Raw genomic sequence first — 15,412 nt, forward strand, 5'->3', positions numbered from 1 at the left:
CAATTTTAGAGAAGGTTGCATGTGGCGCCGAGAAGAAGGTATATTCCTTTGTGTTTGGGTGGAATGTTCTATAGATGCCTGTTAAGCCCAGTTGGGTCATAACTTCTATTAGTTATTTTGTTTCTTTGTTAAGTTCTGTCTGGAGGTACTGTCTAGCGGTGGAAGCGGAGTGTTGAAGTCTCCTACTACTAGTGTGTGAGATTTTATGTGCTATTTGAGGTTTCACGAATGTGGGTGCCTTTGTATTTGGGGCATAGATGTTCAAAATTGAGACTTCATCTTGGTGGACTTTTCCTTTGATGAATATGAAATGTCCTTCTTTATCTCTTTTGATTGATTTTAATTTGAAGTCTAATTTGTTAGATGTTAGGATTGCTACACCTGCTTGTTTCTTGGGTCTTTTCCCAACCCTTTACTCTTAGGTAATGTCTGTCTTTGACATTGAGATGTGTTTCTTATATGCAGCAGAAGGATGGGTTCTGTCTTCGTATCCATTCTGCTGGTCTGTGTCTTTTTATAGGCAAGTTGAGACCCTTGACGTTGAGTGATATTAATGACCATTGATTGATGATTCTTGTTTGTGCTTGATTTATTGGTGGTGGAGTTATTGTGTGTAGGTTCTCCTCCCTTTTTCTTTTGGTGTTTGGTAAAGTGGGATTATATATTGCCTGTGTCTTTGTGAATGTAGTTATCTTCCTTGGATCTAGGTTTTCCTTCTAGCATTTTCTGTAGAGCTGGATTCATGGATACGTATTGTTTAAATCTGGCTCTGTCATGGAATATTTTGTTTTCTCCATCTATGGTAATTGAGAGCTTTGCTGGATATAGTAATCTGGGCTGGCATCCTTGTTCTCTTAGCGTTTGTAGGACATCTGTCCAGGATCTCCTGGCTTTCATAGTTTCCATTGAGAAGTCAGGTGTAATTCGGATAGGTCTGCTTTTATATGTTACTTGGCCTTTTTCTTTAGCTGCTCTTAATATTTTCTCTTTATTCTGTAGGTCTGATGTTTTGATTATTATGTGGCAAGGTGACTTCTTTTTCTGCTCCAGCCTATTTGGTGTCCTGTAAGATTCATGTGTTTTCATAGGCATATCCTTCTTTAGGTTAGGGAAGTTTTCTTCTATGATTTTGTTGAATATGTTTTCTGTACCTTGGAGCTGTATTTCTTCGCCTTCTTCTATACCTATTATTCTCAGGTTTGGCGTCTTCATGGTGTCCCATATTTCCTGGATATTTTGTGTTAGGGATTTGTTGGTTTTGAGATTTTCTTTGGTTGATGACTGTATATCCTCTAATGAGTCTTCAACACCTGAGATTCTCTCTTCTGTCTCTTGTATTCTATTGGTGATACTTGCATCTGCAGTTCCTGATCGTTTACCCAGCTTTTCTATTTCCAGCATTCCCTCATTCTGTGTTTTCTTTATTGTTTCTATTTCAGCTTTCAATCTTTCAACTGTTTGAATTATTTCCTTCATTTGTTTGGTTGTTTTTTCTTGGTACTCTTTAGATTCTTTGAGAGATTTGATTATTTCTTGAATTTTTTGGTTCGCCTTTTCCTTCATTTCATGTATTTTTTGTTTATTTTTTCTTCTATTTCTTTAAGGGATTTCCTCATTTCCTCTTTGAGGGTCTCTATCATCTTCATAAAATAATATTTTAAGGTCTGTCTCTTCTGCTTCATCTATGTAGTGCTTTTCAGGTCTTGCTGGCGTTGGGTCTCTAGATTCTGGTGGAGTCATGTTGGTCTTTCTATTGCTGAGTGAGCTCTTATTCTATCTTCTTCCCATCTCTTCTTCCAGTGGATGCAGGTGGGGTCTTTCTGTCTACACTGGTCTCCTTCTTTCCTGAAGCTGAAGCTGGGGATGTTGGAGGTGGGGTCTGAAGCTGGGGACGCCAGAGGTTGGGGTCTGGAAGGACTGTCGTGTTTTTATATTTTATACACAGTATTGTACTCCATTTTCTTCCTTCCTTCCTTCCTTCCTTCCTTCCTTCCTTCCTTCCTTCTTTCTTTCTTTCTTTCTTTCTTTCTTTCTGTGTGTGTGAGCATTGTATATGTGCTCATGTGGAGATAAGAAGACAACTTGGAGTCATTTCTTTCTCTCTCTTCCACGTGGGCCTTGGGGATTGAACGCAGATGTCAGGCTTGGTGGCAAGTGCCTTCACGTGCTCAGCCATCTTGGTGGCTCTTGCTCCATTTTTCTTTTCTTTTTTTTACTTTAGCATTCACAAACATTTATTTACATGAAATCCAAGTTACATATGATATAGTCTTTTTACATAGTAGTTTATACAGACTAGGCTTCTCTGTTTTTACTACCTAAAGGTAAAGAAAATCATTTAATCATCTACTTCATTGTTTTTCTTTGTACAAAGTGAGATCATGCACTTTTAACTTGAAATCTTTTGCTAAGTGCAAATATTAGATTCTCTTCAGCTTTAAGGAAAATACACTGGGAGTGACTAGGCATGTTCTCAGACCAGGAAGCAGCCTGGGCCTCAGAGGTTGGGGTGCTAGCTGCCTCGGGGATCCCTCCTGGCTCACTTCTTATCGCTGTGGCCCTGCTGGCACACAGGTTCTGGGAGGGCCATTAAGGGCGTGAAGGGGACAGGCAGTTGCAGCCTGTCCTGCACCCACAGACAGACTGTATTTCCAAGGACATGACCCTGACCTCACCTCGTTGAGGGCCTAGGTCTGGGCTGCACCTGTTCTTCCAGCAACCCCAGAAACTGCCAGGCTCACCTGGCCTCTTTGTGGGTTGCGTGGTAGGGGTATTGTGCGACCCAGAACTGGGTGTCCAGTCCAGACGCTCATGAGGCTTGGAGGGGCAGTGCTGGGAATAACCACCCACCTGCGGGGCCTCTGGAGAAGTCCCTTGCTCCATTTGTATTTGCAGTTTCTATATCAGTTACTTCCTGTTGCTGTGATGAAACACTGTGACCAAAGGCAACTTGAGGAAGAGAATTTATTCTTGGCTTATGGCTCCGAGAGAGAAGAGTCTGCTTCATGACCCGGAGGCATGGCAGCAAGCACCAGGCATGGTGACAGGTGCAGGAGGCTGGGAGGTCACATCTTAGATCTGCAGATGTGAAGCAGAGAGTGAATAGGAAGTGGTGAGTGAGGCCCACTCCCAGTGACATGCTTCTTCAGCAAGGTTGCATCTCCTAAATGCTCCAAAAGCGTCACCTTCAGGGTCTAAGTATTCAAATTCAGGACCCTAGGGGAGACACTCCTCCAATCCACCAGTTTCCATAGTCACCCTTGTAGCAGTGGTATGGTTACATATCCAGGAGCTGTCTGCTGTCTGCCTTGTACTTGTTCTGTTTTCCGACATTGACTTCTGCTTCTGGTTTCTAAGGTGCAGTATAATCTTGTGGATAAAGGTATACAGGTATTTTGTTTGTTTGTTGTCATTGCCTCAAACTCAGATCTGTCTGCCTCTGCCTCCTGAGTACTGGGATAAAAGGTGTGTGCCACCATCCCAGCTCTGTATTATTCTATGTATAGAGCATTCTCTTTTTCTTAACATTTTTAATTAAAAAAAAACTTCCCCCTCTTTCCTCTCCCCGCTCCAACCCCTCCTGTGTTCTGTTGGGGGATATTTGATCATACTGTGGTCTGAGTTTGCATTTGTATTAATTAAATAAAATTAACCGTGGGTCAGGAGGCTGAGTTAGCAACTAGTTGACAGAAAGCAATCGTAGAGCCTCAGAGGGCATCCGGGAGAGAGAGTCACAGGAAGATGTAGTGGGTTTGGAGTAGCACAGTTTTTCCTGGTCTTCCATGGAAACCAGCAAGGAGAAAGGGTTAGGTAGTTGCTACTCAGCCTCTCTGAGCACACAGGTTTTCACCCCAGCCTTTAACCTTGAGTTTTATTCATAAGTGGAGCACTAGAGATTTAGTTAGAGCTACCATTAGTGGCAATGCCAGGGCCAGTGCCTGTGGGAGTGGAATTCTTGCCAAGCCAAGGCCTGAGCAGCCAGGCCACTGCCAGAGAAGCAGGCTGGTAACTATGGAGTTGTAGTTGCTGCCTGAGATAGCAGTAGATTAAGTCGTAGCCACTGTGCTGAAGTTAAAACTGTGTTCTCTTGCTCCAACCCTTCCAGTGTACCCCCTCACTCTTGCTATCAAATCCGTTACTTCTATTATTGTTACTATCATTGCATATATAAACACATAAATAGAACTTGCTGAGTCCATTTGGTGTTGCTTGTGTGTACACGATTTCAAGCTGACCACTTGGTATTGTATAGCCAGTTAGGGGCTCATCCCTGGGAGAATCCAGTTCTTTCTCTCTTAGCAGTGGTTAGTTGCTTGTCTAGGGGTAGAGCCTCATGAGAGCTCCCCTTCCACATCTGCATGTATCTTGTTGTTCGGGTCTTGTGTAGGCAGCCATGTTGTTTCAGTATCATGGGTGAAGCTTCCCTGTTGTTTCTCGGAGATGCAGTCTCAATGCAGACTTCCTAGCCCCCTGGCTCTTATCATCTTTCTATTCCCTCTTCTTCAATGTCCCCTGAGCCGTAGGAGCAGGGGTTATGTTGTTGGTGCGTTTGTAGTGGATGGGTACCTCATAATCTGTTCATCTTTGAACTTTGACCAGCTGTGGTTTTCTGTGATGGTCTCCATCTCCTGCAAAGACAAGCTTCTGATGAGGGGCGAGAGTGACATCACCTATGGGTATAAGGATAGGTATTTAGAAAGCATTTGAGAGTTATGCTGTGCTAGTGGATTGGTGCCAGTAGATTTTCCTCTAAGATCCATGACCTCAGTAGCCCCAGGTAGTTGGCTAGGCTTCCAGTACCAGGCTGTTGAGAAAGAAGGCCTTAAGTCCAAATAGAGATGTTGGTTACCAAGAAGTCTGAGTGTCACTCTTTAGGACTGTCTTGCAGGGCTGGTCATTGTCGTGGTTCACAGGCATCACAGCTGGGTAGGGCTATTAATCGCTAACCTCCTTTGGCAACTTGCATAGTACTTTCTGTTACCATGAAAGCTGGTCTTTATCGAGGAGGCTTTGTCTGAGCATTCTTTATTTAAAGATAATTAGTGTTTAACTTTGGGGTCTAGAGCAGTAACAGTGTTGTGATTGTAACACCTCACTTTATCCTGAGCAGTATATAAAAGGCCTTCTCAGCATTAATATTGATTTTCTGAGTTTATACACGGTTAAAGATATTTTGGTTTTGCAAAATTCTGGATTGACATTGTGGTCAGATTATTGGGTTGTCCTTCCCGCCATGGAGACTCTTAAGGATGGCCTTGTGTGCCATAAATTAAAAGTAGCCATTCTGAAGCTAGACGCTTTATCCCCTGTTTGAAGTGTTAGTCGCATGCTCTGCTATCTTGACAGAATGCCACAGATAAAGGCATATTTTTCATACTTCTGAAGGCTGTAAGTTCAAGATTAGGGAAGTACAGACAGGGACCTCTTCCTGGCCTTCAATGACTACCTTCTTTCTATGTTATTACTTGGCCTCTTCTCTGTGCTAATGCGTGTAAGGGAGAAGGTGGTGTAGTCAGACCCTTTCTTCAGACTGCCCCCCCTCCAGTAATGACATGGAGTCTTACTGTTAATTATACAAACTCAGCTGATAGCTTAGGCTTGTTTATAACTAGTTCTTATAACTTAAATCAGCCCATATCTTTTAACTAACATTCCACTATGTGACTTTTACCTCTATTGCGCTTTGTGTGTCCAACTCATTCTGCATCTGGCTGGTGGCTCCTGGCGGCTCTGCCTTTCTTCCTCCAGCATTCTCTCTGCCCCGAGAATCATATTGGCTGTTTAGCTTTATTAAACCAATTACCATGACATATATTCACACATTGTAAAGGAATATTCCACAACAGGAAGGGAGGGAGGAAGGCAGAGAGGGGAGGGGATTTAGGATTTTAATGTATGAATTTGGGGGAAAATCACAATTCAATCCATAATAAAAGGTAATGTGGACTTTTTGCCAAAAGGTCCAGAATATTTTCACTTAGTTTTGTAGTTTATGTAAATATAAAATGTAGATATTTATTGTTTTGGAAAAATACAGCACCTTGTTTTAATTTGTCTTTTATCTGACAATTATTATCCTATCTGATAATGTTTACTGTTTTAAAAGGGTTTGACTCTTGTGAGATTTCCATCTGCTTTGTTTGTATATCATCCCAAGCACACACTCGGTATCCTTCTCAAATGCACACTCAGTATCCTTCTCAAATGCACACTCAGTATCCTTCTCAAATGTGCACACTCAGTATCCATTCTCAAAAGCACACACTCAGTATCCATTCTCAAAAGCACACACTCAGTATCCATTCTCAAAAGCACACACTCAGTATCCATTCTCAAAAGCACACACTCAGTATCCATTCTCAAATGCACACTCAGTATCCATTCTCAAAAGCACACACTCAGTATCCATTCTCAAATGCACACTCAGTATTCATTCTCAAATGCACACTCAGTATCCATTCTCAAATGCACACTCAGTATCCATTCTCAAATGTACACTCAGTATCCTTCTCAAATGCACACTCAGTATCCTTCTCAAATGCACACTCAGTATCCTTCTCAAATGCACACTCAGTATCCATTCTCAAATGCACACTCAGTATCCTTCTCAAATGCACACTCAGTATCCATTCTCAAATGCACACTCAGTATCCTTCTCAAATGCACACTCAGTATCCATTCTCAAATGCATGCAGCCAGGAGCTTTCAGGTCCTGGTGTTTGGAGTACTTAAACATGAGTAATGAGATAATTGGTTAGGACTGAGGTCTACATACTAAATGTATCTATGTTTCATAAAGATCTGTACATATAGCCAGAGGATAATTTTATGCAGTGTTTTAAGTGTCCCTGTGTGTTGACTGACATCTGTCATATAAGATCACAGTGATGTCAAGTTGGTGCTCAGAGTTTCAGGTTTGGGGCATCTTAGGATGCTCCCCCGTATATGGATTTTTGTTTTTCTCTCCATTTTTGTTTTGATTACTTTTATCTTTCTCTTTATTTTAGCCTTTTCATGCAGCATTGGTTGTTATCGTTTGCACTTATTGCATGTGTGAGTGTGGCCTTGGTAGGCTCAGGAGGTCAGTGCCCGGGGATATGGCAGACATCCTGGAGTGTGGCAGGCTGAGCCTGCCACTCTGAGTGCCAGGGAGCGTCTGTTTCTTCAAGCAGCAGCTCGCCCTTTGCCTGCTCTTTGGAGAACTCACCAGTCTCTGGTCTAGGCACTGGGAAGAGCATCGCGAGTCTGCACTCCTGGCTGTGTCCCACCGCCTTTGACACCCTGAATCACGGCTCGTAGTGTCAGGGATGTTGAGTGTAACATAGGTAATGAATGTACTCCTCCTTTTCTGAGACTTGTTGCACTTTGAACTTCTGGTGAGTCTTGAGAGCAGAAGCCCGCACAGTCTTCACTCTGCCTTGTCAACTTTGAGGACCCACAGAAAGAGACCTCTCACTAGTCACCTTTAGTGAACCCTGTCTTTGCAACTAGGGAGTTCTATAATACCCTGGCCAGCATGCCTTCAGGTTAGCCTTTCTATAGTTCTGATGCAGTTACATGAAGTTTGAGTGAACACTGAATCTGATGTTTCCTTACAGACAGAACCTCCACTGAACACACCAGAGAACAGAGAGTACCTTGCGGAAATCATGTTTGAATCATTTAATGTACCAGGACTCTACATTGCAGTACAGGTAAAAACAGTTTTGTCTTTGTGGTTCTTACAGTCCAAGAAGCAGTAATCCAGGGCACTTGTGCTCAGACTGGACCAGACACTCCTCTCTTCTCTCTCTTGGTGTGTACCCCATCACCAGACTATTTAGGTTTGAATCAAAGCACCACAAAGAATCTTGCCTATAATTTATTTTTACATAACTACCACAGATAAAAAATTCGTTTGGCTCGACGGTTTTCCTATGTAGAGTCTCATGTGTTTTTATTTAGGTGTCAAGTTAGAGGTGTAGAGGTGTTTCATTTTTTTTAGCCTCTTACACTTACTTTGGGCCTCTGTAAGTGTAATAAACAACAAACAAACAAACAAACAAAAACAACCAAAATGAAATGAACAGACAGCATGACATCCATTGGAAAACAAAATAAGCTGGGAAGGGTGGCTCAAGCCGTGATCCTACCACTTGGGAAGGTGAGGCGGGAGGATCTAGGTCAGCCCGGGCTACATCAAGTGTTCTGAGGCAAGTCCGGATTACAAAGACAGAGCAAGCAAAAGCTAAATCGAAGTAAATGCCTTGGGAGACCCTATAATTAGCCTCCATTCATTCCATAAAGTCTTGCTCCAGGATGCCCAGTGCTCCCAGCAGCTTCCTGAACTCATCTCGAAGCTTCTTTTACTTGGCTTACAGTTTAATGTTGCTTTGGTAGTTATATACAAGGGAGCTGGGATGAGTCTTTCTCCAAAATATTCTGCATAATATTACTTCCTTCTAAGAAAGAAGAGTTCTGCTGGGCGTTGGTGGCACACGCCTTTAATCCCCACACTCGGGAGGCAGAGGCAGGCGGATCTCTGTGGTTCGAGGCCAGCCTGGTCTACAGAGAAAGTTCCAGGACAGCCTCCAAAACAATACAGAGAAACCCTGTCTTGAAAAACCAAAAAAAAAAAAACCCCCCCCCAAAAAAAAAAGAAAGAAAGAAAGAAAGAAGAGTTCCATGGAGAAATGCATTTTGGAGGTGCTGTTGTCTCCCCATGATGAATCATAGTGCCTGTTAACACAGTAAAGACTCCACCCATTCCCACAGAAGATAGCTTTCTCTCCCAAGACGTAAATAGTGTATAGAACAGGGAGGTACTAAGAAACACTGTATTTATTATTATTTTTTTTACAAGTCCTTACTCTATAACTTTTCTGGGCTCAAACTCAGGGAAATCCTCCTTGTCCCAGCCTCTTGAATGCTGTGATGCAAGGTGTGTGGCAGCATGTCCCACAAGGACTAATGGTTCTTAAGATGGTCCATGTGCCAACTTCACCCAGAATGTGCTTTTTTAAAAGTTTAAATTCCTGTGTTCCGTCTTGGCCTGGCTTCTGGCTGGGCAGTCCCTGTGCACTGTAGAGCAGAGAACAGCATCCAGTCCCAGCCTCCTCTCCGATGACAGTTGTGACAGTGAGCAATGGCAGAAGTGGCCAAATGTCTGTGAAGAGCAGAGTTGCCTCTGGCTGAGAACCGCTGCCTTGCACCTACCAGATCACAGTTTCTGGACGGGAGGTCCCAGCATCTGTCACAGAAGAGCTGCACGCATAACTCGGTTGCTAGGTTAAACTTGGTGCTGGCAGAAGCTGTGTATGGTGGTTCACATCTGAATTCCTAGTCCTCTGGAGTTGAAGACAGGAAGATCACAAGTTCAAGGCCATCCTTTGCTACATGACAAGTCTGAATCCAGTCTGGGTTCCATGAGATCCTGCCTCAAACCACAAACAAACTCCCAAGCAAGCAAGCACGCATACACACACACCCTGCAAGCACGTGTGCGCGCGCGCACGCACACACACACGCACACACACGCACGCACACACACCCTGCATCAGTGATTACCTTGCTGTGTGTGCGGCTGCACTTGTAACATCAGTAGACTGTAAGTTAAATCTTGTGATTTAGCACTGGAATTCCACTTCGCTGGTTTTTGTTTGTAAAACTTTGTAAGTTTTTGTTGAAAACTTGACTCCTTCATTTGAAATGAGAACTGGCATGCCAGCTGGCTGAGTGAGAATTGTAATTTGGGAGATGTGGGTAGGGAAGGGAAGTTTCTCAGACTCACTAAGTAAGAAAGAATTCACCTCAGAACCTGAGACCAGTCGAGCGATGGCTGCCGACCTTCTGGGTGCTGTCTCTCCAGAAGATGTTCAATGTCTCTCCAGGCAGTGCTGGCCCTGGCAGCCTCGTGGACATCTCGGCAAGTTGGTGAACGCACACTGACAGGGATAGTCATAGACAGTGGAGATGGCGTCACCCACGTTATCCCGGTGGTAAGCACAGGATTCCTATCTTACTCCCCGAGGCTTAACACCTGTCCTGAGGTAAGAGAAGAACTGAAACAAGCAAAACAAAGTGCAACCCCTCTAACTAAAATGCCACCTTTTATGTGATGTACTAGAAACGTCAGTGGAAGCCTTTCTTTGTAACGTGTGCTCTTTCCTGCCAGCCGACTGGGTCCCACCGCTGTCTCAGCCCCCAAATAACACGCAAGACACTATATTAATTTTGAAGCTGTTGGTTGTTTGGTATGGTTTCTTGCTGGCTAGCTCTAACTTAATTATTAACCCATAACTGCTAATCTGAGAATTTCCATGTCGTCCTCTCTTACTGGAGAAAGAATCCAGACCTCTTAACTCCTCTGGAATCCTACATGGTGACTGACTGTGCCTCTGTTTCCCAGAATCCTTGACTCCTAGTCCCACATGTCTTGCTTCCCTATTGGCCAACAGTGCTTTATTTATCAACCAATAAGACAAATATATACACAGAAGGACCTCTCCCTCCCTCCCTTCCACCCCCCCTCCCTTCCCTCCCTCCTTCCCTCCCTCCCATCTCCTTCCCTTCTTTTCTCCCTTTCTTTTTTGTTCTGAGACAGAGTCTCCCTGGCTGTCCTGGAACTCCCTGTGTAGATCAGAGATTCATTTTCGTTTACTCTCAAGTGCTGGGATTAAAAAAGAGTGTGCCACCGTGCCCGGTCTTGGCAATGGGAATTTAGAAAGCCTGGGAAGGTGAAAAACAGTTTGAAAGATGGCCATGTGTGTGCCTGTGGCAGTTTTAAAGTCATGGAGCAGATTCTATAGTAACTTTTTTTTTTGGCAAGGCTTCAGCTGTATTCCCACAGGTGCCACATTGGTGTCCTGACTCACCATTCTGAGCTGCTGCAGCTGGACATGGTTCTGGATGCCAGAGTGAGGGTCAGGGCACACCCAGCAAAAGGCTTTGATCCACTGGGGCTTTGGGGAACTTGCTCTTGCCTCTAAATGTATTTAGGAGCTAAGAAGGAGAGAGCTCACGTTTCGTCTTGCAGATGTCCTTACAATACCTTTGGGTTTTAAGATGTTAAGGAAGTGATTTCTAACTTCAACTTCAGGAGGCTTTGTGTCTTTCTTTTGGTCCAAGGAATTGTTTAAAAATTACTCTTCTGAAAAGTCAACTAGTATCAGTGGAAAGTCAGTCATTCCTGATCACCCCCCAGAGGTTTCTTCGGTAACCATAGTTACAATGTTACCATATATAAATAATAAATTTAAAAAATATATATAGTGTTATAAACATACACATAAATATTTGGAGTTTTTCTTTAGATTTGAACTTTTTTGCTTTTGAAAAATTGTATGTGTGTGTGTGTGTTTGCATGGGAGTGTGTGCCGTGATCATATGTAGTAGTCTGTTTATTCCTTCTGCCTTGTGGGTTCCAGGGATCAACTCAGGTCAAGCACCTTTCTCTGCTAAGCTCCTTTACCAGTTCTTAAGTTTTGAAAAAAAATTAAAAGGTTCATTTAATTATGTCTCTGTATGGTTTTGTGCATATGAGTGCAGAGGAACCGGAACCCCTGGAACTGGAGTTATGAGTGGTTGTAAGCTGCCGGATATCAGTGCTGGGAATAGAAGATCAGTACAAGATCTTAACCACTATGCAGTTTCTCCAGCCCCTGAATCTGTTTTAAATATACAGGTTAGGTATGAGAAAGTCCAAGGCTGAGTGGGGTGGCACACGCCTGTAATTCCAGCATTTGGGAGGTGAGCACAGGAGGTTCAGAGGCTAACGCCCATTCTTGGCTGATACCAAGTTTAAGGCCAGCCTGGGATTCATGAGACCCTGACTCAATTAGCTTCACAGAATCCGACGCCTTCTGCCTCCTTAGGTGCCTGCATGCACATATGTACCTGTACACACGCACGCACACATGCACGCACGCACACCACACCACACACCACACCACACCACACACCACACACCACAAAGGCAAAGCCAGGTAAAACAAGTGCAGTTCCTTTCACTGAGAAACGATAGTCCTTCAGAGCAGTCTCAGACTCTGGCTCTTATGGGAATTGCTGGGAGAGTTGATGCCATTCTGGCTTCAGGCTTTCTCTCTGATGTGGTACCTTGAGGAGCAGCAGGACTCAGCTCCAGGTGCATGGCCCCAGATGTGCTTACATCATCATCTGCCCATTGTGGATGAGGGTGAGGCAGAAGCCTGCTCTTTAATCACTCGTTCATCTGTGTAGGGTCACTCAGCTACTGGTGTGATAGGAAAATAAAATGTCACACGTAGAACCCAGGTCCAGGGAGAGGAGTTTTGTAACTTTTCACCGTGTATTAGGTTAGTAGCTTCCCCCATTAGCAAATTAATAACAAAATTACCCATAAACCCATTCAGACAACCACATTACAACTGCACAGCCTTTCAAGCTTTGGTTAAGACACAAACATATATATACACATGTCTACATTTTAATTTGTGTATCCTATGTCTAGTTTGTATTCTAACCATATGAATAACACTAAAGTTATATTTTGCATATTAGTTTAATGATAACTTCTTTCTGTTATGGTCACGCATTTTATGAAAAATAATTACTTAAAGCTGTGGTGTGTGATCCTAAAGTGGGTGTGTGGCATGCTGCAACATTTACTTAATGCAGTGCTCATTTTAGAAAATGCTGTCTATGAGGCGTGTTAGGAAGGTAATATTTGAATCACATGTACATGCCCTTTATCTCCTTAAAAAGTTTACAAATACTTGTGCTTTTCGGCCTAATCTTTTGTCTAGAGGTTAGCAACATGAGCAAACAGCCCAGGCAGAGTTGGGAAGGTGGTTCTTGCAGCTTATCAGTGGCTCCATCTGTGCCTGTGCAGAGAATGCACCCCTGCAGTGAGGAGCAGTGGTCACCCCTGCAGTGAGGAGCAGTGGTCACCCCTGCAGTGAGGAGCAGTGGTGCTCCCCTGCAGTGTGGAGCAGCGATTCACCCCTGCAGTGTGGAGCAGCGATTCACCCCTGCAGTGAGGAGCAGTGGTCACCCCTGCAGTGAGGAGCAGTGGTGCACCCCTGCAGTGTGGAGCAGTGGTTCACCCCTGCAGTGAGGAGCAGTGGTTCACTCCTGCAGTGAGGAGCAGTGGTCACCCCTGCAGTGTAGAGCAGTGGTTCACCCCTGCAATGAGGAGCAGTGGTCACCCCTGCAGTGAGGAGCAGTGGTTCACTCCTGCAGTGTGGAGCAGTGGTGCACCCCTGCAGTGTGGAGCAGTGGTGCACCCCTGCAGTGTGGAGCAGTGGTCACCCCTGCAGTGTGGAGCAGTGGTGCACCCCTGCAGTGTGGAGCAGTGGTCACCCCTGCAGTGTGGAGCAGTGGTTCACCCCTGTTCACCCCTGCAGTGTGGAGCAGCGATTCATCCCTGCAGTGAGGAGTAGCGATTCACCCCTGCAGTGAGGAGCCGTGGTTCACCCCTGTTCACCCCTGCAGTGAGGAGCAGTGGTTCACCCCTGTTCACCCCTGCAGTGAGGAGCAGTGGTCACCCCTGCAGTGAGGAGCAGTGGTTCACCCCTGTTCACCCCTGCAGTGAGGAGCAGTGGTCACCCCTGCAGTGAGGAGCAGTGGTCACCCCTGTTCACCCCTGCAGTGAGGAGCAGTGGTCACCCCTGCAGTGAGGAGCAGTGGTGCACCCCTGTTCACCCCTGCAGTGAGGAGCAGTGGTGCACCTCCATGTCCTCCCTTTCCCCTGGGCCTTGTGACACAAAAGCCGTGAAGTGCTGGAGTGTGAAACCCGACCGCCAGTGTCCCCACATCTGTATCTTTGCAGACAAGCTGTGTGGGTGGCCAGGCTTGTGGCTTCTGTGGCAAGTCTGCGCCCACAAAAGGTTAGTGAGGGAACTTTTGGGCCCATCACTGCTGTGGGCGTGTGGACTCTTGGCTTTAGCCCGGCTAGTTGATAGCAGAGGCAGCGTGGACTCCCTGTGGGCCCCTCACAGACATGCCCTCAGTAGCTAAGGAAGGCATCAGGGAGAATTCAGATCCCGAACCGTCCTGGTCTGCAGATGGTACTGGCTGGTTAGCTTCTTTGAGTCCTATTTCACTGTGCTGGACGGAACCGGCTTTTGAATATGTAGTATCTGCCATAAAGCAGGTATCTGGGTTTTATTTCATCTTCACTATAAATGCCCTCAGGGTATTTTCTCCATACTAGGGATGATGGTTGGAAGTCTGTGGTCCAGGGTTTGGATCCAGGTTGTTTTGGACTCACAGGTTTCTGTACTTTACTTCAGTGATAACTTTGAATTAGGAGGAGATTTATAGTTGGTTTAGCAGCGTGTAGACAAAGTCTTCCTGCTTAGTCAGAAGAAAGCATCCCAGACAGCATCACTTTTAGAAGTGAACTAATCTGTGCAGGTTCTCTCACGTTCCTAATGAAAACAATGTTTTGGTTGCTCACAGAGATTCAGGTTATTGGAGTCGTTTAGAATTTTAAACATTAATGGATATGCAGATGCAGCCATTTTAAAGGACCTTAGGTACTGAACCTCATGAGCAGGAGCCATTACACGCTAGTTCATTGCTGGGGGAGGGTGTGTGTGGATGGGAACCTCCAGGGTCCAGCTGGCTCTGGGCTGTGATTACTGACATGGCTGTCCTGCCTCCTCTTCCTCTCCAGGCAGAAGGTTATGTAATTGGAAGCTGCATCAAACACATCCCAATTGCAGGTAGAGATATTACGTATTTCATTCAACAGCTGCTAAGGGAGAGGGAGGTGGGAATCCCTCCTGAGCAGTCACTGGAGACCGCAAAAGCCATTAAGGTAAAAACAGAAGGGAACCTGGCTGGTTTGGGGGTGAGAGAGAAATGGTGCTTGGACGTCCCCCTCGATGCCACCATCCCACTCCTGTTCCCTGCCTGTCTCCCTGAGAGTGTGGGCTTGATTGTTTTACCATTGAGTTCAATGTGCTGGGGACTTGGGGCTCCTGCTCTTCTGCACGGAGAGCAGCTTGATAGCGGGTGTTGAGTCATCAGAGTGTGCAGCAGAGCATCGTTTCATTGGAGCCTTATTAAACAAAACCTTCAATTAGCTGCACGCTGCGTCCACACCCCCCATGCTTCCTGTTAGAACCAGGGGGCAAGTCACAGCAGCCGCAGCAGCTGTCAGGAGCCCCGTGGTGTCTGCCTGCCCCCGTACACCTTAGAACCAGGCCGGTCTACGTCTCAGAACCCTTCAACACAATCCGCCTGCAGGTCTCCTGACCTCAGTCCCACACTAGAACAGTGACAGGAAATTTTAGCATTTAGTAGCAAAAGAACCAAAGCGGCTCTTTGGTCGTTATTTAGAGTGCCTGTTCTCCCCGAACCAACTTGGCATTGCTCTGGGTACAGCAGTTACAGACCCTTTTAAAGGAACTTTTCTTTTCAGCCACAAAACCAAAACACATTAAAGAAA

At 45.2% G+C, this 15,412-nt stretch overlaps 1 protein-coding gene across 4 annotated transcripts in view; it reads left to right on the top strand.

Annotated features, from left to right (window-relative positions):
* Actr3b (actin related protein 3B) overlaps positions 1–15,412 on the top strand; it is an 88,301-nt gene that overhangs the window by 49,156 nt on the left and 23,733 nt on the right. For all 4 annotated transcript variants that reach the window (XM_013123749.3, XM_005084208.4, XM_021235416.2 and 1 more), the window contains 3 exons: positions 7,599–7,694; positions 9,870–9,977; positions 14,636–14,779. In XM_013123749.3, coding sequence (XP_012979203.1) covers positions 7,599–7,694; positions 9,870–9,977; positions 14,636–14,779 — 348 coding nt within the window. The remainder of the gene's footprint in view (positions 1–7,598; positions 7,695–9,869; positions 9,978–14,635; positions 14,780–15,412) is intronic.

Source organism: Mesocricetus auratus, unplaced genomic scaffold (assembly GCF_017639785.1).
Source record: "Mesocricetus auratus isolate SY011 unplaced genomic scaffold, BCM_Maur_2.0 Super-Scaffold_100676, whole genome shotgun sequence".
Taxonomy (NCBI): Eukaryota; Metazoa; Chordata; class Mammalia; order Rodentia; family Cricetidae; genus Mesocricetus; species Mesocricetus auratus.